General features: G+C 35.7%; 1 protein-coding gene across 1 annotated transcript in view; it reads right to left on the minus strand.

The window, feature by feature from the left end:
* Positions 1–2,052: 2,052 nt before the first annotated feature.
* CDH6 (cadherin 6) overlaps positions 2,053–26,121 on the minus strand; it is an 80,328-nt gene continuing 56,259 nt past the window's right edge. Inside the window, exons 7-11 of the mRNA XM_036761793.1 lie at positions 22,512–22,648; positions 18,916–19,037; positions 15,495–15,612; positions 15,158–15,409; positions 2,053–2,543 (exon numbers count right to left, since the gene is read on the minus strand). Coding sequence (XP_036617688.1) covers positions 2,053–2,543; positions 15,158–15,409; positions 15,495–15,612; positions 18,916–19,037; positions 22,512–22,648 — 1,120 coding nt within the window. The remainder of the gene's footprint in view (positions 2,544–15,157; positions 15,410–15,494; positions 15,613–18,915; positions 19,038–22,511; positions 22,649–26,121) is intronic.

The following is a 26,121-nucleotide window of genomic DNA, read 5'->3' on the forward strand; positions in this document are numbered from 1 at the left end:
TTTGCTAAAAAAGACTTGTTCATAAATTAGCTCCTCTAAATAACCCACTACATGACAGTAAAAGTGCAATAATAGGAATGATGGTTTCAACTATTTTTACATTACTCCTTTGTCATGATGTGGAACCATGATTTTAGTATTAATTTTAAAGGCAGGAATGACAGAATTGCCATGGGAACAAAGGCAAAATCAATTTGAAGAAATACATTTTTTTTAAAAAAAGCTGACTATTATTTTAATTAATATCTTGAACAACCCTGCTTAGCTCACTCAAGATATCTAAGATTTTCATTTGTTTATCTTCTGTAAGCATTTTAATGGAAGGTTTCCTTTTCTATCATTAAGTACTGAAAGTCCAATTTTAGTCATCTATAGCTATATCTATCAGATCTATCTAAGTAAATATATAGAAATCCAAGTAAATCAACAAAATTCAGTTGCAAATTTGGCTCTCACCTCACCACCAACAGCATGATTTGAGCTATTCAATAAAATATCACTAAATTCACGCTACTCAAGAAAAATTTAGTTCAATTTGGTGAAAAGCCTAAAATAGTAGGTTTAAAAAATATAGGAAGTATTTTATTACTTTCACAAACATGCAGTAAAACTGCTGACAATACAGGAGAGAACTATCTCTGACAATTTTTATGGGCTTCGACAACTAGTATCATTTGTAATTAGCTCATTTATAGTTTAGAATCTAAATAATCTAAACTTTTTAGATAATTTCAAATGATGACTTCAATCAGTTTGCTGGTCTTCAGTTTAATAAAGTTAAATATTTCTTTCATTTACACTATCGATTGCCTGTCAAACCTTTGATTTCCCTCATAACAGGTCTCCCTCCCCTCATATAATGTCCTCTCATTCTGTTGCCTCACAGAGGAAGTAATCTTCAGTTTTCAAATGCTATGTAAGCAAAGGTTAAGTTGGAAAGTCTTACAGGATGGGGCTGGTAAAAGACTGTCTTTCATTAATTAGTCTATCTCAGTTTATAGAGGCTCGCTACCAAAAGGCTGGTACCAGGTGATAAAAGTTTAGCTGCAGTAACTCAAGAAGAGGGTCTACTAAGGCTTAGAGGAGTTGTGTGACCTGCATTGGCGGAGGAATATCCATAGAGATGAAAGCTCAAATTCTTGAAATATTGAAGCATAATATAATGCAAAGGTAAAACATTAGCATGCCTATATGTGATCATAAATTCTGAATTAGTAGAGAGAGGATTCATGAAATTTTAAACTACCACTTTGTGATTACGACTCATAGAATTGGTACATGGTAATCACTTAATAAATGCTTATTGACTTGAAGTTTATCATAAAACTATGATAAACTGGCATTGAAATTTCATACCCTTAATTGGGCTGGCCCATCACATTATATCCAAAGAACAGTGTACCCAATGATAGATTGATCTATGGAATTTGTACCTTTGATTACTAACTGACTTCATGCTTTCAGAAGAGTACCTAATACTGAAAAGAAAAAAATACTCAAAGAACAGGAGACGATGGCTAACTGCTATTTCTGAATTACCTGTAAAATTATATAGTATACATGATTTTTTCATCTCTTTGTCAGCCAATACTAGTTTTATAGTTATTCCTCCCCCATTACTTTTGCTATAATACTGTATTTAGGTTAAATTGCAATTCCTTATCACATCAGTATGTGTAATGTACAGTTAGAACAGTCATCTGAGTTGAATTGATGAAAACTAGTCAAAAGAACAGGTGAGTGGGAAGAACAACTTCCTCAAATATACACTGAGAGAACAAGTAAAAATATTGCTCCCTATCCTCTCTACTACCACTGTGCCTGAAAGACTGGGTTGGTAAACTGGATGCACTAAAAAATAAAACTTTGCCTCTTGGAAACTCATAAAAGTTTACTAGAAAAAGTCTCTAACATTTGATCCACACAGACTGCAGTCATTAACATTTGGAATTGGTAGAATAGAGGACCCTTCACAGAGCTGTGGATAAATATAAAGAAATAGCCACTTCACATATCTCAATGCTGTATTGGAAAATGAAAAAAGGCAACATATTAAGAGTCTTTATCACTGTCTGTGCCACCATACATGTCTGCCAGCTTCTTAAACCGTGGCCCCCAGTCACTAAGGTAATCATAGTCTTGATCTCCATCTGTAGTGACAGACTCCAAGGAGCTCAGGGACTCTGCCACAGAGCCATTGCCTTCATATGCATAGGTAGCTAAGGAGTCATATGGCGGAGCAGTAGGATCTGTATCATTTTCCTTTAACCTTTGGTTAATGAAATCTCTGACATCAGTATTATCGCGTACTGTTGGAGTCCGTCGAGGGAGAAAAAGTGCCTCTGGCACAATATCTCTCCTTAATTTATTGTCTTCTATGGCTTCAGGATTTCTTAGTGTGCCAATATCAAAGGCCTGAGTGTCTTCCTCTCCACCACCTTCATCATTGTAACTGACAATGTTGTCTCTGATGTCCTCTTTGGAAATGATCAAAGGTTCCTTCTTCCTCTGCCGCCTCAGAGCTGCAAAAAGTACCACCGTCACTAGAAACAGAAATAAAACAGAAAGGGAAGGAAAAGTTAATTTGCCACCCAATTAACGTCAGGGAAGAAATGCTTTGCTCAAACGGCCGAGTTTTAAAAGTTGTCTGGAAAACTGCAAACTCAACTTTCACGTTTTGAGAATGTTCCTTAGCTCTTTGTGATCGAATTAGGAACCAAGAAGGGATAGGAATTTGAAAGAAGCGAGATTGCAATCTAAGTGGAAGATGGGACACAGTCATCTTTTTGTCAGTTATTCCTTTTTTTTGCCTTTTTGAAATGGCAAACCAGTCTCAAGGTAAAAAATAAAGCAGCAAAAGGGCTGTAATAAGAGTGCAAATTATGCTGAACACCTAAAATGCTATGAACCTGGTTATGAGGACAAGGCTAGCACCTTTTGGAATGTGAGGAAATGTCTGCATAACTCCACATCTAAAATAACTTTGGCAGTAGGATTTCTTCCTTCCCCACCCCCAAAATAGTATAAAATTAGTTTGAAGTCCAAAGAAAGCTAGTGAAAATGTGTTTGTGTATGGCTATGCTTGACTGCTGTACATGGAAACCTGCCCAATTGTAGATAATAGCTAAAGATTCAGGATTTCAAAAAAGCAATCACAGCTGTCAACATTTTTGGAATGATGGCCGAGAGTGATACACATTTTAAGCTACCTTGGATTTGAGCTAACAAGCCTAAGTGGGGACATCTTCTGCTGCTGAAAGTCACTGATGTTCATTCTGTTCTCAGTGTTACATGCTTCACAGGAGGCTTCACTGTTTTGTTTAATTTGTATCGTTGAGAATTCAATGTATTTGAACAGTTTGGTTCATACTGATCATTTGTAGAAAAGTCCACCCATCTGCAAATGACTAGTTTCTGCATGTAATCTACAATGGATATTATCAGAAACAACTGAAAATCCTAGGTTTGAATCCTGTCAGTTACTACCCCCCGTGACCAATTATTTAACTTCTTGAGGGCTCAGTCTATTCATACTTAAAACACAGGGGCTGGAATATGTTTTCACTGTAATATTGTCCTATGATTTACACAGGGCAGCTAGGTGGTACAGTGGATAGAGAGCACCAGGCCTGGCGTGAGGAAGATTCATCTTCCAGAGTTCAAATCTAGCCTCAGACACTTATTAGCTGTGTGACCCTGGGCAAATCACTTAACTGTGTTTGCCTCAGTTTTATCATTTGTAAAATGAGCTGGAGAAGAAAATGGGAAACCATTCCAGTATCTCTGCCAAGAAAACCCCAAATGGGTAAATGAAGAGTGAGACATAACTGGAAAACGACTGAATGACAACAAAATGATATACATAGTTGAAGAAAACTATATTATAGTGAGTAAATAGTACATATTCAGAGCTGTAACTAAAAATTTTAGCACATGGGACAAATTCAGTCGAATGTGCGTATGTGTATGCAGGGCAGGGGTTGGTTCTAATGTACAGCTTCTCTTATGCACATTTGAGGTAATCTAGAGACAGAGGTTGTAGAAGTTAAAGTTACTAAGGAAGTAGGAAGCCAGGGTATTTGAACCAGATATCTGATATGTTGAGAAAGAGGGAGAATGATCTAGTTCTGTAGATGACAGCAAAAAGGATCTGGATGGGATGGAGTGAACTTGAAAAATGCTCACCGACCTACTTGACTCATTTCCACATATCCCCTTTTCCCTCAATTCTACAATTCCTTTCTCTCTCCCCACTGATCTAATTCCACACTTCCCTTTGCTCATAGACACAGAATTGTTCCTTCTCTTTTAACGACTCTTACAATGGCATCACATACTGCCTTTAACTGTAGTTGATTTTGTAGCAGAGGGAGTGGGTTGCTAAGAGAGAATATTGAATCTCTTTCCCAGGAAATCTTTAAAGGTAAATGAAACCTACCTGAATAGATAGTCTAAATTGAGTCTTGCTTTGAGACAACAAAATAGTTAATAAATTCTATACTCACCTGTGATTCTCCTTCCCCCTAAAATATTGGGTAAGCTAGTTTTTCCATTGTAGGTAACAAAGTAGTCAGAAGGACCTGTTTGGCCTGGGGTGGGGGGTGGGGAGAAGTTCAAGATTCACCTTCCTTAACACAGTTTTCTGGTAGCCTCTTGTATTTGGTAACTTTCTTGTCACCCAAGGGCTCTAAAAGCCCACTTACATGGAGTCAGAGTCTTTCAAACTTTATGGATATCTCTAAAAATGACCACATCCTACTGACTCATGGAGATGAGAGAGGCCAGGCCATATCTACTCAAGCTAGTGCTGGTGTATCATTATGGAGTATCATTTCTATGCTATGGCTAAGTAAATTTCCTTTTGTTAACTGCTGAACGACCTACAAGAACCTCATTTTGTTCCATTGTTGAACCTGAACTAACAAGAGTACTGGCCTGAGCCAAACTTACTCCTAACAACAAACATCCCAAGGATTTTGGGGTTTTAAATCAGATATTCCTTCTAAATATCTTTCAAAGTCTTTTAATGAAGAATAGGAGTAAGACTCTAATAGAGCAACCCAATGATGAACTATATAGCAGGTACTCCAGAGTTAGAAGCCCTAGGTTCAAATCCTGCCTCTGATATTATCTGTTTAACCTGTGTAATCACTTCTCTGAGCCTCAGTTTTCTCCGTAGCAAAATCAAGGGGTTAGACTGGAAGGGCCTCTGCAACTCCATCCAGCTGTCGATGTGGAATCCCATGATCATACTGTCTGAGGACCAGCTGCATTAAGTTTAAGGAAGCTCATCACTAATTTAGCTTCATGAGGAAAGTAGGAAATTTCTAGAAATGATGTGATCTGAACTTGTGGAGAAAGTATCCTCATCAACAAATTCACAGAGCAGTGATGAACTGAAATACATACTCCTTCTGACAAACCTATCATCATTTCCTATTATTCATTGACATAGATATGTGTGTGTGTGTGTGTGTGTGTGTGTGTTGGGAGGGGTCATAAGATCATAGACTGATTTTTGAAAGAGATATCAGAAGTCTTTTAGTCTGACATTTATTATATTTGTTACTCTGGGCAAGTCACTTCACCTCTATGTCAAATCCCCTCATTTTATAGCTGAGAAAACCCAGGCCTAGAGAAATGAAGTGACTTTCCCCAGGTCACAGAAATATTATCAGAGGTAGGCTTTGAACCTAGGTTCCCTGACTCTAGAACTAATTTAGAGTCAGCAGGTACCTTTGAGATAATTTAGTTCAATCATATAATTTTTTTTCACCAGGTGAGCAGTGCATGAGGGTGTTATTTATCTGATAGTTGGAGAGAGATATCAACCTGTTCATTCACTGTCCCTTGTTAGAACTTGGAATCCATGGTATGTATTGATTGGCTTTGGATAAGGGTGTGATGTGGCATCAGAGAAGTAACAGAGTCCCTCGGTCCTCTTGGAGTAGTACTCTCAAAAGCAGCCTTATTAACACTGAGTAACTCAAAGAAAAGCTTGTTTATTGGAGTGCCTTAGGAATTTATTTTAATGAATAAATTTGAGTTATTTTTAGTTAGCTCAACAATAGTTTGTCAGTAATGGTCCTTCTGAAAAGTGCTTAAGGGTGCTTGAAAATTTTATTTTAAAATGTTTCTTAAATATTTCTCCTATAGGGTTGATTATACTATTAATGTAACTTATATGGTACTTAGTGCATTCATATACATTATCTCCATATTTCCCACAACAACCTGTGAAGTAGGGAAAGCAATTATTATCATCATCATTTCACCCACGAGTGGATTGAAACTCATTGTTTAAATAACTAATACATTATCACAAAGGTGGACAATTGCCAGTGTTGGGATGCACACCCTGGTCTTCTGACTCTGAGTTAATTGGTCTCTTCTTTACACTTTGATGTCTCTACTATTATTTTAGATTTTATAGTATTAATCAAAATCATGGAATTCTAGCTCTAGAATGGACTTAAGAGATCCTTAGGATTTGCAGAAGAGAGGATTAACTCTGAATGATCACAAATACAAATTAGAATTGTATGATTATTTTAGCTTATCAGGAAAATCCAGTTATTGAAATGGAAGTATTTATTTTGTCTGTATTATTGGTACGTCTAAAGTTGTATGACAGAGTAATGCCCTTGGAGTCAGGAAGATATGGATTCAAACATCATCACCTTTGATAGTTATAATGTCTAAGTCACTTATTCTCTCAGTGCTCCACATTCCTCTCCAAGTCTAAATTATAAAGAAGTCGTTTGTGGAGAGAGTTTCCATTCCATAAATTACCCTACTTTGAAGTCACAGCTTGGATAAAAAAAATCCACAGTTTAAATGGGCCATATTTTTCCTTGTGGAGAGAGCTTTGGGTTTCTGTAATTGTCTATGAGCAACAGTACAAAATTTTTCAACTAAAAAGAGGGTTCCCAAAACTGAGCGGGGAAAATATTCTCGGCAAGTGCTTCAGTGACAGAATTTCTATTAACAGTGAAGGGCCCTCCACTTTCTGCCATTCCCTAGTGCTACAGAAATTGGTCTTAGAATCAGTTCAGTGGTAGCAATGTTATTCTGAGTCCATGGACAAACGAATATCCCCCAAACCCGAAGGCTAGAAGGCACTCTAAAATGTCACGTACTTAACCATCACTATGACAGGGATTCCTCCATCATATATTATTCCTCTTTTAAAGTAGCCTGTTTTAAATTTAATATTAATGACAATAACACATTAATTTAGCATTTAAAATTTTGACAAGTAGCACAAATGTTACTATACTCATTTAGACTTGCCTATGGTAATGCAGCTGGAGTGTCAGGGCTGAGATTTCAACCCAGCTCCCCTTACTTCTTCTAGTAAAACACCTCCTATTTTTCGTAAGGTAAGTCATATTCTCAGAGTGACATGGCTCTGATGACCTCTTCTACCTCACTGCCTTTCTTCTACTTACCTACTACCATTGGGTAGAAGTGGCCAATATGTCTCAAGCCTTGTCTTAGGTACTGGGGACAAAAAAGCCTAGGATAGTTTGTAAAAGGTAGGCAGGTGGTAGAAGGAAGACTTCGAGATAGATGGGATAATAAAAAGAGATCTCCTTTGTACAGGAGGATGTACAAGAAAAAGGAAACAGAGAGAACAGAGAAAATAAGACCAGGAACAAGAGGCTTAAAAATGAAGTATAGAAGGCAATAAGTGGATAATGAGGGGAAACAGTCAACGAGATTAGTTTGCTTGGGCTAAGGGGAAATTATTTTTTTCCCTGAAGTAGGAAGAGTCACTGGCATAATTAGCATTAAGATCATCTGAAGGACCCTGAAGAGGCTGGAGGCCTAAGTTCTATTCACTTGCTAGATGTATGCCTTTGGGCACACCTTTGTGAGCTTCAGTTGCATTATCAATTCCTTAGCTGTCTGAATAAAGAAAACTAAACCAGATGCTTTCTTGTGATCTTTTTCACTGTAAGACCTATGATATTTTCTTATTAATGAATTACTGATCACTTTACAATTGTTTTAAATTCTATAATTTGCTTAAATTCCGTGAAGTATTTACTATGATCAAGATGCTTTGCTAAAAGCCAGGAATGAAAGTAAGAAATAAAATGATCTGTTAAAAATTATGGGCTTGTAATCTTTTGGGGAGAGGGGCATCAAATAAGCATGATTCCGAGTAGAATGTGATAGACAAAGACAAAGAACTCAAAACAAAGTACAAGGAGGTAAGAGAGTACAAGATGAGATCAAGGAATAGCCAGAAGGCCAGTCCAAACAGAGCATGTGAAGGGGAAGAATGTGAAACAAAGCTGGGAAAGGAAACAGGCCCAGATGTAGAAGTCCTTAAGTAACAAGTCAAGAAGAGACATCATCAGTCCTTATGATCTAGAATAGATAGTCGCCAGCACGGCCTTTTTCTTTGTTAACCTTGTTAACCTATTCAGTGACCAGAACCTAATACTCAGAGAACCATAATAGAGGTTTGCATGCTCTTTCAGGAGTCTTAAATTCTGAATTACCAGCCAAATGAAAAGAATGGGGATCAGAAATAATTAAACTCAACAACTGAGTGTTTGATAAACCTGAAAACATAAATTACTTGGGGAGTGACAAAATTTGGTGGGAAAACTACAGAGCAATATCTTACACAATATGTCATAATAAGCTAAAAATTCTCATGTGACATGAATACAAAATGTCATATTATAAACAGATGAGAAGAGAAAGAAATTCTAGGTAGCTTTCACAGCTGTGGTTAGGGGGTAAAGTCTTGATCAGACAAAGGATAGAGGCAATTGCAAAAGATAAAATAGATCATTTCAATTACATAAAATTATAAAAAACATTTGCATGAACAAAATGCAACAAGAATAAGAAGTAGTAAATTTGCAAAATAACTTGGCAAAATTCTATATTGCATCAAAAATCTTTGATAAACATTTCATATCCAAGATATACAGGGAACTAAATCAAGTTTGTTGTTGTTCACTTGTGACTGACTCTCTATGACCTCATTTGGGGTTTTCTTGGCAAAGATACTAGAGTGGTTTGCCATTTCCTCCTCCAGCTCATTTTACAGACAAGAAAACTGAAATAGGCAGGATTAGGTGACTTGTCCAGGATTACACAGCTAGTAAGTTTCTTAGCCGAATTTGAACTCAAGTCTTCCTGACTCCAAGCCCAGTGCTCTATCTAGTGTGCCACCTAACTGCCCTCCGAAACCAAGTATACGAGACCAAAAGATATTCCTCCATAGAGAAGTAGTCAAAGCATATAAATAAACAGTTCTCAAAAGAATTACAAATTGTTAATAACCATATGAAAGATAGACTGCTTCAAATCACTAATTAGATAAATATAAATCAAAACAATTCAGTTTCAACTATTCACCCAGAAAGTTGGTAAAGGTGGCAAAAATGAGAATAGTCAATTTCAGGGAGTTAGAGGAAAACAGGCACATTGAAGCACTGTTTGCGGAACTATGATTTGTTCCAATTTGCAAAGTAATTTGGAATTTTGCTAAGAAAGTCACTAAAATGTCCATACTGCTGTGCTCACTGCTAGGTCAATGTTAAAAAGAAACATCCAGTATACTCAGAAATATTTATAGCAGCACCTTTTGTAGACCTATTTGCTTAGCCTTAGACCACAACGTGCATAAAAGGGAGTAATCTGTAACCAAATAGGAAAGGTAGGTTGTGAATGGCTTTAAATGCCAAGGTGGAGTTTATACTGTAGGGAGACATGGGAGTTTACAAAGTAAAAGAGTGACATAGTTAGAACTGAAATTTAGGAAACACACTTTTGCAGCTGTGTGGAGAACTGATTGCAATGGGGAAAGACCAATTAGAAGCCTATAGCATTAAACCCAGACAGAGATGATGAGGATACAGTGCCTGGCACATAGTAAGTACTTAGTGAATGTTTATTGACTGATTGAGCTAGATTGGTGGTTGTGTAACCAGAAAAAGGAGGTTGATTATGGAAGATATTCTTGAGGTAGAAATAAAATTTAGCAACTAATTGGATATGAGAGGTGAGGAAGAGAAAACAGTGGAAAATGATAGGGAGGCTGTGAACCTATGTGACTGGAAGGACAGTACTATCCTTACTGGAAATAGGTAAATTTAGAAGAGGATTTTGGGAGGAGAAAATAATGATTTTTATTTTGGACTTGGTCAGTTTGAGAAACCTATGAGACTTCCATTTCAAAGTCTGTTAGGAAATAGACAATTAACAGATTCATTAAAGTAGCATTATACAAAATGTACACCAACATAAAACTATACACCTACAAAGCAATAATTAAACCCATTAGACTATAATAGAAATGGAAATGCCATTCAAAATATTGATAAAACTCATAAATTATCTGGAAGTCCATTTACCAAGGTACTTTCAAAACTTGAATAAATATAATTACAAAATGTTCCTTGAAGAAATAAAACAATTTAAATAATTAGAGATATTCAGTGCCCATGGATAGACTGTGCCAACAACATAAAAATCATAATACTATTTAAATTATTTAACAGATTTATTGATATAGCAATTAAATGATGCAAGACTGAAGCTCAATAGACAGACCAGGGCTAGATATATAAAGCTGGGAATCATATTCATAGAGATGATAATTAAACCCATGACAGCTGAGTAGATCATTAAGAGAAAGCAGACAGAGAAAAGAAATGAGGGCCTGAGACTGACTCTTGCTTTATGTCTAGAGTTAGGAGGTGTGCTATATATTATAATCTAGCAAGGGAGACAAAGAAGGTCAGACACATAGTAGGAGAATTAAAAGAGAGTAGTCTCTCTCTCTCTCTGTCTCTTTCTCTCTGTCTTTCTCTCTCTCTCTCTCTCTCTCTCTCTCTCTCTCTCTCTCTCTCTCTCTCTGTCTCTCTCACACACATACACAACCAAAAGTGGGGAGAGCACTCAGGAGCGGAGAGAGTGTTGAACAATGTCAAATGCTACAGAGAAGTAAAGATGGATGAGGATTGAGAAAAAGCTATGAGATTTGGCACCTGGATTCACTACTTTGGAACTTCTTTGACTTCTTCATTATGCCCCAGGAAGCTCAAGACTGGGAAAACCTCATCATCCTAAAAAACCCAGTCAGCCTTAGTACTCACAACTAATCACTACCCTCTGCTCCTCTGACTGGAGGGTAGAACCATGAACTGTAAAACCTGCACATGAGGAGGGGCTCAGAACAGCCATTTCATTTCCCACTTGGCTGCACTACTTTGGGAATTTTCTGATTTCTCTCCCATGCCCCCATGTCAGGTACCACCCACCCCTCCACCTTCCCCTCTTTTTCAGTTTCCTTTTTTTGTTTTTTCTTACTCTATTAGACGGTAAGCTCCTTGAAGACAGAGACTGTCTTTTAAACAAAATTGTGATGTATTATATTCTAATGGTGCTGGCACATAGTAGGTATTTAATAAATGTTTATTGACTAATTAAAAGATCATTTATAACTTCCAAAAGTTTCAGTTACATGACACAGTCAGAAGATATACTGTAAAGGATTTTGAAATGAGCCAGAGGAGAGAAAGTTTTTCTAACAACGGGAAATGGACATAACCTGCATTTAACAGCTTAAAGAAAGAGTTCTTGGACGTGGTTTTTAGGCAGAACACGTCAGTTGAGAGTAACTTTTCTTAATAGGAAAAATAGCAGACATCTATGATTTCATTTTTGCCAGTTATGTGACCACAGGTAAGCCATTTCAATTATCTTCAGTTTCCTCATTTATAGAATGGGAATACCTGCATCGGGGTACTCAAATACCATAAATGGCTGTAGAAATAGGAGTTATTATTGTCTGTAATCGTTTAAGTATGCTTCTCTATGAAGGACTAAAAATTCTTGGCTCTCTTCAGATATTTATCCTATGGAATCTCACACTGCTGTATTGAAAGAACAATTTCTGCTTACTCTCTTATGAGAATTAGAGAGAAATAAGGTATGATATTATTTGTCTTCTTTAGAAAGTTACACAATATAAAATAATTTATAGTATTTGGAATTTAGATGCTTAATCCAAATGATGTTTGGTTTTGGATAGTGCAACATTTAATGTTTAATGTTAGTATATTACATTTCAAAGTTACTGATGGCTCTATTACATATAAATTAGAGGTCAAATTCTCACTTCTTTTTTTGTAGTAGAATTTTGCTGAGTTAGTAAAAACAACAGCTATTATTATTTTATTATCAATATTACTATTAAAGTTTTACACACAATAGCCCAGGCAGTAATTCATAATGGAAATGCTATCTCAATGTTATAGATAAGAAGGCTGAGGCTTAGAGAGGTTCTCTGGAACTTCCTCATCATAAAATATGGATATTGAACTAGATATTTAAGGCTGCTTGTAGTTCTAAGTCCTTTAATTTGCCCAAGATCACATAACTCATAAGACATAAAGCCTGGCCTTCAAATTCCAAGACTAGGGTTCTTTCCTTTACTAAATGCTATTTACTGAATTTTATTTGAGGTAGCTGGGCCATTAGTTGGGATTTAGAAATCTCTATTGTGCAGTAGTTTTCACTATAGAAGTGTATCTTCCTTTGTGAAATAATAAATGGGCTTCTATTTTTGTAAAATGGCTCATATTTTTCCACTGATTTTCATAAAAATTTTCAAGGTATATTGCTATGGAAAAAAATAGCTTGAGTAAAAAATCTTGTTTGATACTAAAATTTTGCCTAACTCATGACAGGTATCATAAAATCTTTCTACTGACAATGTCAGTTGTCAAGTATATGCATTTCCTCTTGATTATGGAAAAGTTACCTGATTTCTGATGACCGTTAAAGGTTTTCTTCTACAGACTTCCATAAAAAAGTATTGGATTTAAGATTATGTGAAAAACCATTAAAAAAACAACCTTCTATCTCTGTAAGGTTCTATCTAATCTTAGATTTCACCAATTTTGAAAAGATATTTTAAAAAATCTTTCCATTATGCGATTATTTTTATTGACTTACATCACTAAAATCACAGATTTTTTTGCATCTTTTCCTTTGTATCTTATTTACTCTCATAGCTTTAAATATATCCCTCATACTTTAGTTGTCAAAAACTCTCACAGTTCTGATGTTGAGTTTCAAGGTTTTTTTATAATAATTAGTAGCACTGATCCAGACTTCCTGAATATTTCATTCTTAGGTTATTTTGGTATCTTTTTAGAGAAAAATGCAGGTATTCATTTTATTCTTTAAATTCTTTGAATCTGTCATGTTTTCTTTCTTTTCTCAAGGAGCTGGGTTATTTAACTATAATGCCCTACTTTATCTACTGGGAACATGAACTTTTCCAGTCCAGGCTCTATATTTTGAAGAGTGGCAAGACTTTCTTGGTTCTCAAAGAACTACAGAGCTGCTCAAAATTTCTAACTCAATTTTTACAGGCAGAATTATGACAGGTCCATTGTGAGTAAAAATGGAAGCTGGATCAACATTTGCTCTTGATATTATGACAGATATTCTACTCATTTATCATGATTCCCAGAACTATGTCATTCTCTGCAGGAGTTATCTCCTAGTGTATCATGCCATAGAGTCATTCAATACATGTTGGCCCATGGGATGGTTCTAAGGAGTTGATCTGTATTGTTAGGCTAAAAGTAGTGGCTTGTGACCAGGGACATTTCACAGGATGGCATTTGCGGGCAGTCATTGTGGAAGTTCTATTGATTTTGGAGAAGATCAGGAGCCACTTAACATAAGCCTGGCTAACTTGAGTAAAAGATTCACAATCAAAGACTAATACGAACTATGCAAGGAACACATAATTTTGAAACCTTCCAGAGATAGTATTGTCAAGGTTCTTAGAAGGCATAGTTAAATATGGAAAGAAAGGGCAGGATGAAAGACAAGGAGAGGAAAGTGGAAGGAAAAAAAAAACTTAATTTTTTTTCCTTAATCTTTAAAATTGTTTTATTTACTTATTTTTTGCTCTATGTATTATCATATACTAATTTTGTTAATTTAAAGAATTCCTAGGGAAACTGCCACAAAACTCCATCTACTTATAGAGAGAAGCAACTTTTTATAAAGTCATTAAATACAAAGTAGTATGGAAGGGAGGCCACATAAGCTGAGAGATAACAAAAGGCTTTTTTAGATTAAGCTTGGTGTTTGAGAAAGAGAGGACTCTGGGAGGCAGAAGAAGGAAGGAGTGAATTCTAGGAATGTGGGATAGCATGAGTAAGGGAGAAACAAAAGGTCCATTAAGCTGGATCTTAAAGTGTGGGAGGGACAGTAGTGTCCAATGAGACTAGACAAATAAGTTGGGGCGAGGTTGTGAAGAGTTTTAAAATGTAAACAGAGGCACTTACATATGTCATATGTTCTATATTCTGTTGTCTGAGCCTTTGAGAATCTAGTCACTTCCATGCCTCACTGGGGAGGGCTTTAGGGAAGGCCAAATAAATATTTCATATCTTTCTTTCCAATAATATATTATTTTATTCAGATAAATATAATGTAATAGATGTATATATAATGTGTAATATAGATATACATATAAGATTTTATTTAGATAAATATATATGTATATATGATATATACATACATACATACATAAAATAATATATTTTATTGTTTAACCAAGTTAAATATCAACAATAGTTGCTTATATTTATGCATAACTGTTTAATGGTTATAAAATACTCTGATCTCCACAAAAACCTTTTCAGGTAGATAGCTACAGGTATTATGATCACCATTTTACAAATGAGAAAACTCAGGCTCATAAAGGTTAAGTGGTTGGTCAAAATTACACAGTAAATAGCAGAGCTGTGACCTGAACCCAGACTGCTCTGTCTCTGAGTCCATTTCTCTTTACACTAGACCAAAGTGTCTTGCTAAATCCAGAAATGAAACCAGAAGGCCCCAGATCATCAATTCATACCTACTCATTAAAAAAATATATTTTTGGAAGAAATATACTGCTATCACACATTTCTTATCTTTAGCTCCCAAAGGCAGTCAAACAAAACTAGTTCACTGTTGAGGTTCCATTACCTGTAATTCCACTCACCCATCTCAGGATATATATTTTAGTGGGGCAGGTGGGCAAAAGCAAGTGTTTCATAATAACCATATGTTCTCCCTTAGCACTAGGACTGAGGGCCACAGAGAAGCAGTTTACCTAGAAGTATAATGATGCACAGGAGGATGGCAATCAAAGCACCAGTACTTAGTCCAGTCGGGTGAATAAGTGCCTCTGCATTACAGGACTGCATGTTGCCGTGATGATCGCATGCACAGACACGGATGGTCACGGTCCCTGTGCTGCTCTGAATTGGGTAGTCATTGTCAGAGATCACCACAGGCAGGAGGTAGGTGCTCATTTCGTGTCTATTGTAGCCATTTTTCCGAGTCAAGATTCCTGCTGTGTTGTCTGAAACCAGAAAGCAGCATAAAATATTATTAAACTGAGTAAAGATAAGAGGACAACCTTTGGAATGTCATTTGTATTAATTTACCTTTGTTGTCATGAATAGTGAAGTTTGAACTGCCAGCAGCTTCAGGAGCCAAGGAGAAGGAAAATTGGTGCCCATTGTAAGGGTCATCCTTGTCAACAGCGCTCAGGGTCTGGATCAGCTACAATTGAAATAAAGTTGCTGTATTGCTTTTCTGACTGGGATGGCATGACATCTCCATTTGCACTGAACTGCTGAGATTAATGATGGGATTTAAAAGACTGATGGGGAATCTGTTGCATTCAAAGGACTGGGTGATTGGAAAAATCCTTCGGTGTAAAACAAAGCCATAAAACATTATCATTTTGATCTATCAAACTATATTATTTCACTACCTGCTAGAACTGAGCCCGTTTGCCAAGGCAGGGAAAAGTCTGTTCAGCAGCTTGCTTTAGCAATCAAATCTCAAGCACGAGGAAAGAAGCCTGACTAGATTCTTCCCCTCTCTCCATGTAACCCTGCCTTGCATGATTTAGAATGATTAGGTTTGATTTTGACAAAATTTGACATAATTTTTATACTGATAATAAGAACTTATTTCATAAGGAAAAATCTCACTAATTTGGATTGATGAAGGAAGGGCTGTCTAAATAGTGGTCAAGCTCCTCCCACAGTTTTCAGAGATCAATGATATAGCTCCCTGGGGAAGTGGGGCTGACTATAGCAGCTGCTCAGGGTTTATAGGAAAGAAAAGGAGATCTTGCTGGAATCTAGGAAGAACAGAGAAGGAGCAGCCTGGAAAGAGACATATACTGTTTAATTGAACAGGAAATATCTCAAGGCTCCCCATGGAATGGTCAGAATCATCTTCCATAGGAGGGATTTTATATTTCACAAACTATCTATACTAGGACCCAGCAATTCTATCAAGGGACATTAAGATCTCTTTGGGGGTTATTGAGTCATAGCTGATGTTTATGTATGACTCTATAATTCTTCCTAAGTGGAACCCTAAAACTTGACCTCAGGACTCACTTAAGATTTCCCCTGAAAGAATAAACCATTGGAACATGGTGTCACTGAGGATGAGTTTGGAATTCTATTCAAAATGATCTTTCATTGGCAGGGACCCACAAGGGAAATTTTGGAAGGCTGTTAGTCTAGGGACCCAGCAGAAATTTGCTTGGGACTTCAAGGGTCATCTGTGGTACAAGGATCTCTGGGAAAAAAATCAGGATGCCTTGTATAAAAAGGAACACCTAGAAGTTTTGTCTGGACTTTCAGATGGCCTTATGCATCAAGGAACTCAGGAGATTTTTTAACTAGATAATTTGGTTTTTCACTTAAGGATCACTGGGTGACTTCCAGTTGGCCCCAGGTTGCTAACCCCTATAGGAGAACCCCATGTGCTTTAGGAATCTTGATAGCGACTCCTTCCTTCTTTCTCTCTTTCCTCTTTCTCTCTCTTTCTTTTTCTCTTTTTTCCTTCTTTCTTTCCTTCCTTTCTTTTTGGGTTAGTAAAAGCCTTTTGCAAGCACTTGTGAGAAATTTGCCAAATGATACCAGCTTACCAGCAAAACTTTAAGTAGTATCACCATACATATGAAAATTTGGTAGAACGTTAATTTGCAGATTTGACTATGAACTGTGCCACACTGATTTTTTCCAAAGACTTTTTAGTATAAAGCATTGGCAAAGGCATTCAGCAATGATAATGTTGACCCTCATGGGAAAGCTAACCAGGATTTTGAACTATGGATTTTTGCCAAATGGACAATGTGTTTAAAATGCACCCTCCCTCCCCAACCAGTATGCTGAGGATAGCAAATTTTATTATTATTATCAAGGGACTGGCCGATGAAGGCTCATTCCTTAGAGCAATGGTATCAATGTCAAATAGGAAGAGAAGTCATTGAACCATAAACAGGAATTCCTGAGGCCTACATATTGACTTAGAAAAGCACATCTCAACATTGTCCATGCTTTATTTTAAAAAGTTTATTGTGTTAAATATTTCCCAATTATATTTTAACCTTGTTCAGCAGCATTTGGGAGGGTTGCCCCCCTGTTTGATACCTCTGCCTTAAAGCATGAAAATATGTCCTAGTTGATTCAAATCCACATGGAGGCTTGGTGAGCCTGCTTCCAAGAATGTATAATGGAAGTGCCTTTACCTCACATCAGAACACTCTTCCTCTGTTTCCTTTTAGCTTACTGCATGGTCATGAAAAGCCTCTTAAATGGTCACTGATTTGGAACTAAGTATGTTTGGTGTTTGATGATCTCTTGTTTTCTTCCCTTGCAGTGGGTCCTACTTGATATAAGCCTCTTAGTGGGAAAGGAGCATCAGACCTACTCTCAAACTTGGCCATCATGTGTTCATGATTGAATGGTGCCTTGTTTTTGTTATTTCCTGATTTTACATGAATGTGTATGTATGGAACAGACCAGTTTATGACCTTGTAAACTTTGAAAGTTTAGATAAGCCATCAGAGGTTAAAGCATAGGAATTCGTAGTAGAGTCTGTTGCTAGCCACAGCAGCTGAGTTCATTAAGGAGCCAGCTCAGAAGAATGACCCATCCCTGCAGAGATCTTGCCCAGTTGAAAAAGGATGTGACATCAAGGATACGACTGTGCTACACCAAGATGTGAACTTGGTGGGAATTCCACGAAGGAAGAAAAGGGCTCCCAAAGTCAAGAGGTATCTACTACCTGCCACCCCTAGATCGGGGAGAGGATGTTTTATATCAACCACACTAAGTTTGAATCTACTCTCCTCAGAGACTGAATAGGTGTGTAGAGGGGAAAGTGTGCCTCCAGACTAAGAGACATTGTTATACTTTAGTCTATGTTTATTATATACTTTAGTCTATATCTAGTCTATTTAGTTATATTTTCTCAGTAAATTTCCTTTCACCAATTGATCTTAATTACTTAATTGATATTGAGGTGATGTCAACTAGTCAAATGATATCAAGACACTTAATGGGGTGCTTGTAAATGAAAATACTAGAAAACCACCCTCAGTGTCTCAGGGTTACTCTTAGAACCCTGAAGGTAAGAATATTCATCTAGGCTCTGAGGACCTAACTCACTAGTGTGAGTGGAAGTTTTGGAAAGCAGCCTTTAGATACTACACCTGAAAAGTCTGAGTTACAGGATCCTGCAAAAGGAATTCTATTATTTATTCAAAACCATATAGTGATTCAAATGAACTAACAAGCTTTTTTTTTTACTAGTAGGGGTACCAGTGGCCTGCTTTAATGAATAGATACAACCAATATGTTTCTAGCAGCATCCTTTTTATACAATGAATGTGAAGTTTCAAGTAGGCTAAACTTCTTCCCTAGATTTTTAATTACAACATTAATTTCCTAAGCAGAGACAGCATAAAGTAAGAATTTCGAATCTGATCCAAGCTGATTTATTACAAATTTTGGATTAATGAGGTTTGACTATACCTTATTATTTCACTATACTCACCTGTTCTGCCTTTGCTTTTTCACATACAAAAGTTTCATAGAATTCAGCAAACTCTGGGGCATTGTCGTTGACATCCAGAACTTTGATAAATAAAGGTACGCGGCTACTTTGTTTTGGATTGTCTGTAAAATGTCACAAAAGGAGGAGCTTTCATTTACCAGACTTATCATTCATTCAGTATAGGTAACAATAACTAGGTAATTAATTTAAAATATAGAGGAGCCTCCTGTGTGCCATACATTAAGTGAAACTAGAAAACAAAGTAACTAAGGGATAATAATATCAGCGTGTGGTCAGTAAAAGGTAGATAGAAGGCAGAGTAGATTATCCAGGAAAGGCTTTTTTAGAGAAGGTGAGTCCATAAAGAAGTGAAGCAATAGAAGCTAGAAAAAGGTGGTGAACAGAATATGAGTAAAAGCTGGGAAGTAGAATCAGAAAGCTATGCGGGAGGCATTAAAAGGCTGGTCCAGGGGTGGGGAAACTGTGGCCTTGAAGCCACATGTGGCCTTCTAGGTCTTTGGATGTGGCCTTTTGATTGAGTCCAAGTTTTACAGAACAAATTCTTTTATTAAGGGGATTTGTTTTGTGAAGTTTGGATTCTATCAAAGGGCCACACTTGAGGACCTAGAGGACCACATGTGGTCTTGAGGCTGCAGGTTCCCCAACCCTAGACTGAAGATATAACAAAAGTAATGACTGAAAAACCTGAGGTGTACAAATCCCTTTGATAATTCTGGAAGATAAATTATTGTGTTATGTCATGAAAGACACACTGAAGTAGATGATAGAAGAAATGGGTCTGTTCTATATCTCTTACTAATTAGCCATGTAAGCTCTTCGCCATTCAGCTTCTTCTGTAAAATCTGGGGACTTTACCTGATGACTTTTATAGTCTCCTCTTGCCTTCAAATTCCCTTTTATTTTTCCGGATGAATTTTTAACATTTCTTAATCATTATATGTATAAACTGTTCATATAAATCTTATTAGTTGTTAAAATAGAAAGCAATCCTTAATATTTAAGGTGTTAAAAATAAGTTGGGATGGTTTAGTAGAAAGGGAATGGTCTAGGAACCAGGAAATCTGAATTTTAGTTCTGTTTCTTGCCACTACATAGCTGTATAAACTCAGGTACTTGTATCCCCAGAAATTAGTACAGTGCCTGGTTCATATTAGATATTTAAGAAGTACTTGTTGATGAACTGGTATCACTAAGTCTCTTGGGGACTCAGTTTCCTCATCTGTAGAACGCATGAGTGGTAAAATCCATTCCAGGTCTAACATTCTATGGTTCTCTGGATAAGTTCATGGAGTGGAAGCTGAAACTAAGTGAATTTCATACTTCATTACTTCAAGGATCTATAATTTCTATTAGTTTGGATTCAGTGAAGCTGTGACCCTCCACTAGCACATCATCATCATCATCATCATCATCATCATCATTATTATCAGAATCATCATTATCCTTCTATTCCTCAGCATTTATATAGCACTTTAAGGTAAGATTTGAATTTAGGTCTGCCTAACTGCAGCATTAACTAGCATGTAGATGCCTCACTGTCTTTCTAAACTTTGTAGATGCTCACAGAAAGTTGCCATAACTCAAAAATACATTCCCTTACGACAGGCTGGTGAAGGACCTTTCCAAGTCTAGATACAATGGTTTTTAGACGACACATCACTTGATCCATATTTGAAGTATTTCAAGCTTAGCAAGACTTCCCAGAACTTGTTCTCCATTGTCACAGCAGAGAAAAAACTCAGGGTCATTTGCATACTATAACATTACATGGGGTAGGCGTTTAAATAAGGCATCTAGGTGGCATGGAGGGGGAAAAGCTTTGACTACTAAAAAAGCTTTCTTTCCTAAAAAGAATAAAAATAATACTAATAATGAAGCAATGTTTTACTTTTATAGATTCATCACTGTCACCCATTGCTCCTTACATTAAGGTGTATTATGTAATTGGCATTTTGCAAATCAATCTTATTTCAAGGGCTCTCTCTGCAGCTTCCACTTTCGATCACATTTCACGAAATCCACCATTGTTACTTATTAGCAATGGTTTTCTTATTGATTTCTGATGGTTTTTAGTTGAAATAATTATCTCTTTAATACTAAAGTTATTTAAAAGACAAAAGCCTGGAAGATGGGCTTCCAAGAAGAGCAATACTGATATTATAGGATATCCATATTTAAGAAATATAGATGTGTGTATGTGAATATATATGTATATATACATAAATATGACATGTGTATACACATGCACTCATATATATGATTTTCTACTCTTTGTTTCATTGGTTACCCAAGACTAGGCCATTGTGAAATATATGATTAATAAAGAAGAAAAACTGGTTATTGTAGTGAGAGTAAGAGATGACCAGTTGACAGTCTCTGTGTTCTATGTGGTCTATTCACAGTATCAGGAAAAACTGATACAGGAAACTCACCACATTGCATGAGGAGGGGAGGACATAGATAAAGAGTTCCATAGAACGAGCAGGTATTAGATGAATTGTAATCTATATTGTTGGAATGTCCACATTGATGAGATCCCAGATCCACTGGAGAATGATTATAATTTTCTACTGGGGCCATGTTGAATCATGGTATAGAGGGAACCTGTGATCACAGAAGACCAGGCAAGTATAGCCTAAGGTATGGAAAGCCCTATCAGGATGGAGGGTGAGCAGGGGGGCTAGCAAAGGACTGTGGTTTGGTAGCTCAAGTATGAATAACCTTGTGAATTGTGGAGAACTGTACTAAAAGAATGGTGGCCCTCATGTGATGAAATTTTTTGCTATAGCACCTCAAGAATACCAGTAGATAGTGTATTGGGCTTGGAGTTGGAATGCTTGTATTCAAATCTGGCCTCAGCCACTAGCTGTGTGACAACGGGCAAATCACTTAACCTCTGTCTTAGTTTTCTCAACTGTAAAACGAAGAAAATAATAGTACCTACCTTCCAAGTTTGTTGTGAGGATCAAATGAGATATTTATTTGTAAAGCATTTAGCAAAGTGCCTGGTATATAGCAGGTACTTAATAAATGCTGTTTTTTTCCTTTCTCTCCTCTCCCTACTAAGCCATGGAAGAATTTTATTCTCTAGAAGTAAAACGAGTACCCATACAGATGAAATACTTTTATCTTTTGAAGTTTTGGCTAATAAGACATGACTATATATATGTGTATATGTATGTATACACATATATAATATACATACATACACACACAGAGTAAATAAATAACATGACAGTGTGAGAATCTACTTTCCAGTCCTATCTGTAACATCTTGGTAGGTTCACCAAGTAAATCAAAGGAGAGAAAGATATTTCTATTTTGGTGATTCCAAAGCACAGAACTTTGTTTTCCTTCCACTGAAAGTCCTAGGCTACTTCTCCATGTATAAATAGAGAAATGCTGTAGGAAGAAAAAAATCATTGCAGACTGTCTTTCATGATGCTTTTTTTCTTCAAGAGTTATTGAGTAGGATCATCCTTGTACATGACAACTTTCAATTGTTCTTCATAAGCCCTTAGCCAGAAGACTCTTTCTGACATGAGAGGCAGCTGTAGTATTTTGATCTGACTTACTGATCTCTGTTGCTATGACAGTAATGTTGTGCCACAGTAATGTTTCTCTGTCGAGAAGTTTAGAAGTAAAAATGGAACCATTTCCAGAATCAATGTTGAATATTCTGTCCATATCAGTGTGTCGATCTACAGAATACCTGAAATGGAGAGCAGAATTTAGAAATGATTTTCTCTTAACTGCTATTCTAATATATCCTAAAATTACTACAAGGTACCTAGCAGAATTATTATTTTATTGTTGGTTTCTATTTCAGAGTGTATAAATTCACATTAAGAGGAATATTCCAAGCTACTTTCTAATATTTTTCTAAACATCACTTTCTAATGACATGTTAAAGTATAGATTTAGATGAACTCTATAATTTAAATAATTTGGGGGACTTTCAATTACTTGCCTTTTTGTACGAAATTTGGAAAGAGACCTTTCAATAATTGTACTATCTTGAACTTGAAAGAAAGAATAGCATTTCTGTTTTAGTGATTCTAAAACACAGAACTTTGCTTTACCTGAACTTTTAATATCTTGACAATATTAAATGTCATGGAGTTGAAAGTAATTGAACTGTCTTTCACATACAATGTATCTTTTAAACATTTATCTCCTATAGTTAATAGGACTTTTCCCATAATTTATTTTAAAAAAACTAATATTTTAATAATTCATTTCTATATGAGAAAGCCTATGAAATGTTGATTAACAAGCATTATCAAATGTTCTAGAATAATGATATTTATCTGGCACCACTGGGGAATCATTACTGAGTAATCATAAATAGATTTTTAAAATATTGAGCACTTACATGGTTTGTTAGGCCTGAGATTACAGAGAACTATCAGACAAGGTCTTTACCCAAAAGAATTATGGAATCTCAAAGATGAGGGTCCTCACAGGCCATCTAATTTAACAGGTATCTGAGCAAGAATCTTTGATGTCATCCATGACAAGTAGGTCTCCAGCCTTTGAAGCTCTCCAAGGAGGATGGAGTCCAGAAGACTTACACATGGAGAGGTAGCCTAGGTCTTGATTACCTCTGAAGGTAGACCATTAAATTTTGGCTAGTTCTATATGTTAGGAAGCTTTTATTACATCATGCCCAAATTAATTTCACTTAGTTTCCATAATCCTTCCTCTCCACCTCCAATTTTGCTCTTTGAGACCAATCAAAATACATCTAATCGCTCTTCCATGTAATGACCTTTCAGATACTTGAAAATGGCTATGATATTTTTTTCTTCATTCTGATTTTATTTTTTAAAAAGATTTATTGATATGCTTTTATATTACAAATGTTTATACTTTATGTCCACTTTGTGAAAGTTCTCTTGTAATAAAGTAAAGCAGTGAAATAAAACTAATAATGCTGTGACTTCATCTGAAAGTACATGACACAGTTCACACCTGTAGCAGCACCCAACCTCTGTATTAAAAAATTTCTTGTAACAAATATGCATAGTCAAGAAAAACAAATTCTCTCAATGGTTGCATACAAATATACATTATATATGCATATGGACATATATACACATATGCATATATGTTTGTGTATGTATAAATTCTACACCCTGAATCAATCATTTGTCTGTAACACATAGCATGTTTTATCACTGGTCTTTTGGAATCACAAATGGTTACTGTATTGATCATAGTTCTTACAGCTTTCAAAGGGGCTTGTTTTCACAGTATTCTTGCTATTGTATAAATATTTCTCTTGGTTCTGCTTATTTCATTCTTTATCAGTTTGTAAAAGTCCTCAAAAGTGTTCATTTTTATTATATTTATGTTATTGTAAAAATTGTTCTTCTGGTTCCACTTAGTTCCCTCTTTATTATTTCATATAAGTCTTCTCATATCTTTTTGAAATCATGTCTTTCCTTGTTTCTTATAGCACAATAATTCCGCATCACATTCATGTACCACAATTTATTCAGCCATTCCTCATTTGATGGGCATCCCACAGTTTCATTTTTTTTTGCCACTACAAGAAGAGCTGCTATAAATATTTTTATACATAAAGGAGGACCTTTTCCTCTTTGACCTCTTTTGGGTATAGACATAGGAGTGGTATAGCTGGGTGAAAGGATGTGCATGCACTGTTTACAAACTTTTTATGTATAATTCCAAATGAATTATACCCATTCACAGGCCCATCAACATAAATGTACATTAGTGGGCTTATTTTTCTACAACTCCTCCCAAATTTATCATTTTCTGTTTTTGTCATTCTCATCACTCTAATGGGCACGGGTGGGGGCGTCTCAGAATAGCTTTAATATGCATTTCTCTAATTAGTTGTAATTTGGGGCTTTTTCATATGGGCTAGATTTCTTCCTTTGAAAATAGTCCTTAGATCATTTATCAATGGAGGAATTGCTCTTATTCTTATAAATTGAATTAGATCCTTATATATCTTAAAAATGAAACTTTATCATAGAGAAACTTGCTACCAAGATTTTTTTCTAAGTTAATTATTTCCCTCTCAAGTCTAGTTTAATTGTATTTGTTTATGCAAAACTATTTAAATTTGAAAAGCACTCAGCACAGTGCCTATCATATAGGTGCTTAATAAATGCTTGTTCCCTTCCTTCCTAATCTGTTCCTCTAGTAGATCTCTATTTTTTAAACCAATAGTAAATTGTTTTAATTATTACCATGTTGTAGTATAATTTGAGATCTGGTTCTGCTGGACTCCCTTTGTTCCCATTTATTTTCATTATTTCTTTTGAGATTGTTTTTTCCTTTTTTTCTCTTGAGATTCTTGACTATTTTTCCCCTCCATATGAATTTTATTGTTATTTTTTTTCTAGTTCTACAAAGTAATTCTTTGGTAGTTTGACTGGTATGGCTTTGAATTAATAAATGAATTTAAGTAGTATTGTCATTTTTATTATATTGCTTCATTCTATGCATGAGTAACTAATAATTTTTCTAATTATTTAGTTCTGTATTTCTGTGAATAGTTATTTGTAATTACATTTATGTGGTTCATATATATATATATATATATATATATATATATATATATATATATATATATATATGTGTGTGTGTGTGTGTGTGTGTGTGTGTGTGTGTGTGTATAGACTTCCAAGACTATATGTATGTATAATCATAGATTTACAAGTAATTTGTAAGTTCTATGGTAATTTTAAAGGGAATCATTCCTTCCATCTTTTCCTGTTGGTTTTTTATTGATATAATATAAAAATACACTGGTGATTTGTGTGAATTTGCTTTATAGCCTGCAAGTTTTATTTTATATACATGTGTGTATTCATAAATTTATATGACACATATGTGTGTATATATATATATATATAGATATATAAAACATGTAAATTTTTATAGATATATGAAGTGAACCAAAAATAGATAATAGAATCATCATGTGATATCAAGAAGAGTTTTGTGGAAGAGACTGCATTTGAATTATACATTGAAGGAAGGCAGGAATTAGGTAAGCAGAGAAGGGTATTTGAGGTAGGGAAAAATGGAAGGGGTAAAGGTACTGAGGCAGGAATAGGGGAAATGTCAGGAGACAATAAGTTAACTTTGTGGTTTGTAGTAGAAGAGTAATAAATGACAACAACTCACATTGGTTTAGCATTTTAA

This window comes from Trichosurus vulpecula, chromosome 1 (genome assembly GCF_011100635.1).
Source record: "Trichosurus vulpecula isolate mTriVul1 chromosome 1, mTriVul1.pri, whole genome shotgun sequence".
Lineage (NCBI taxonomy): Eukaryota > Metazoa > Chordata > Mammalia > Diprotodontia > Phalangeridae > Trichosurus > Trichosurus vulpecula.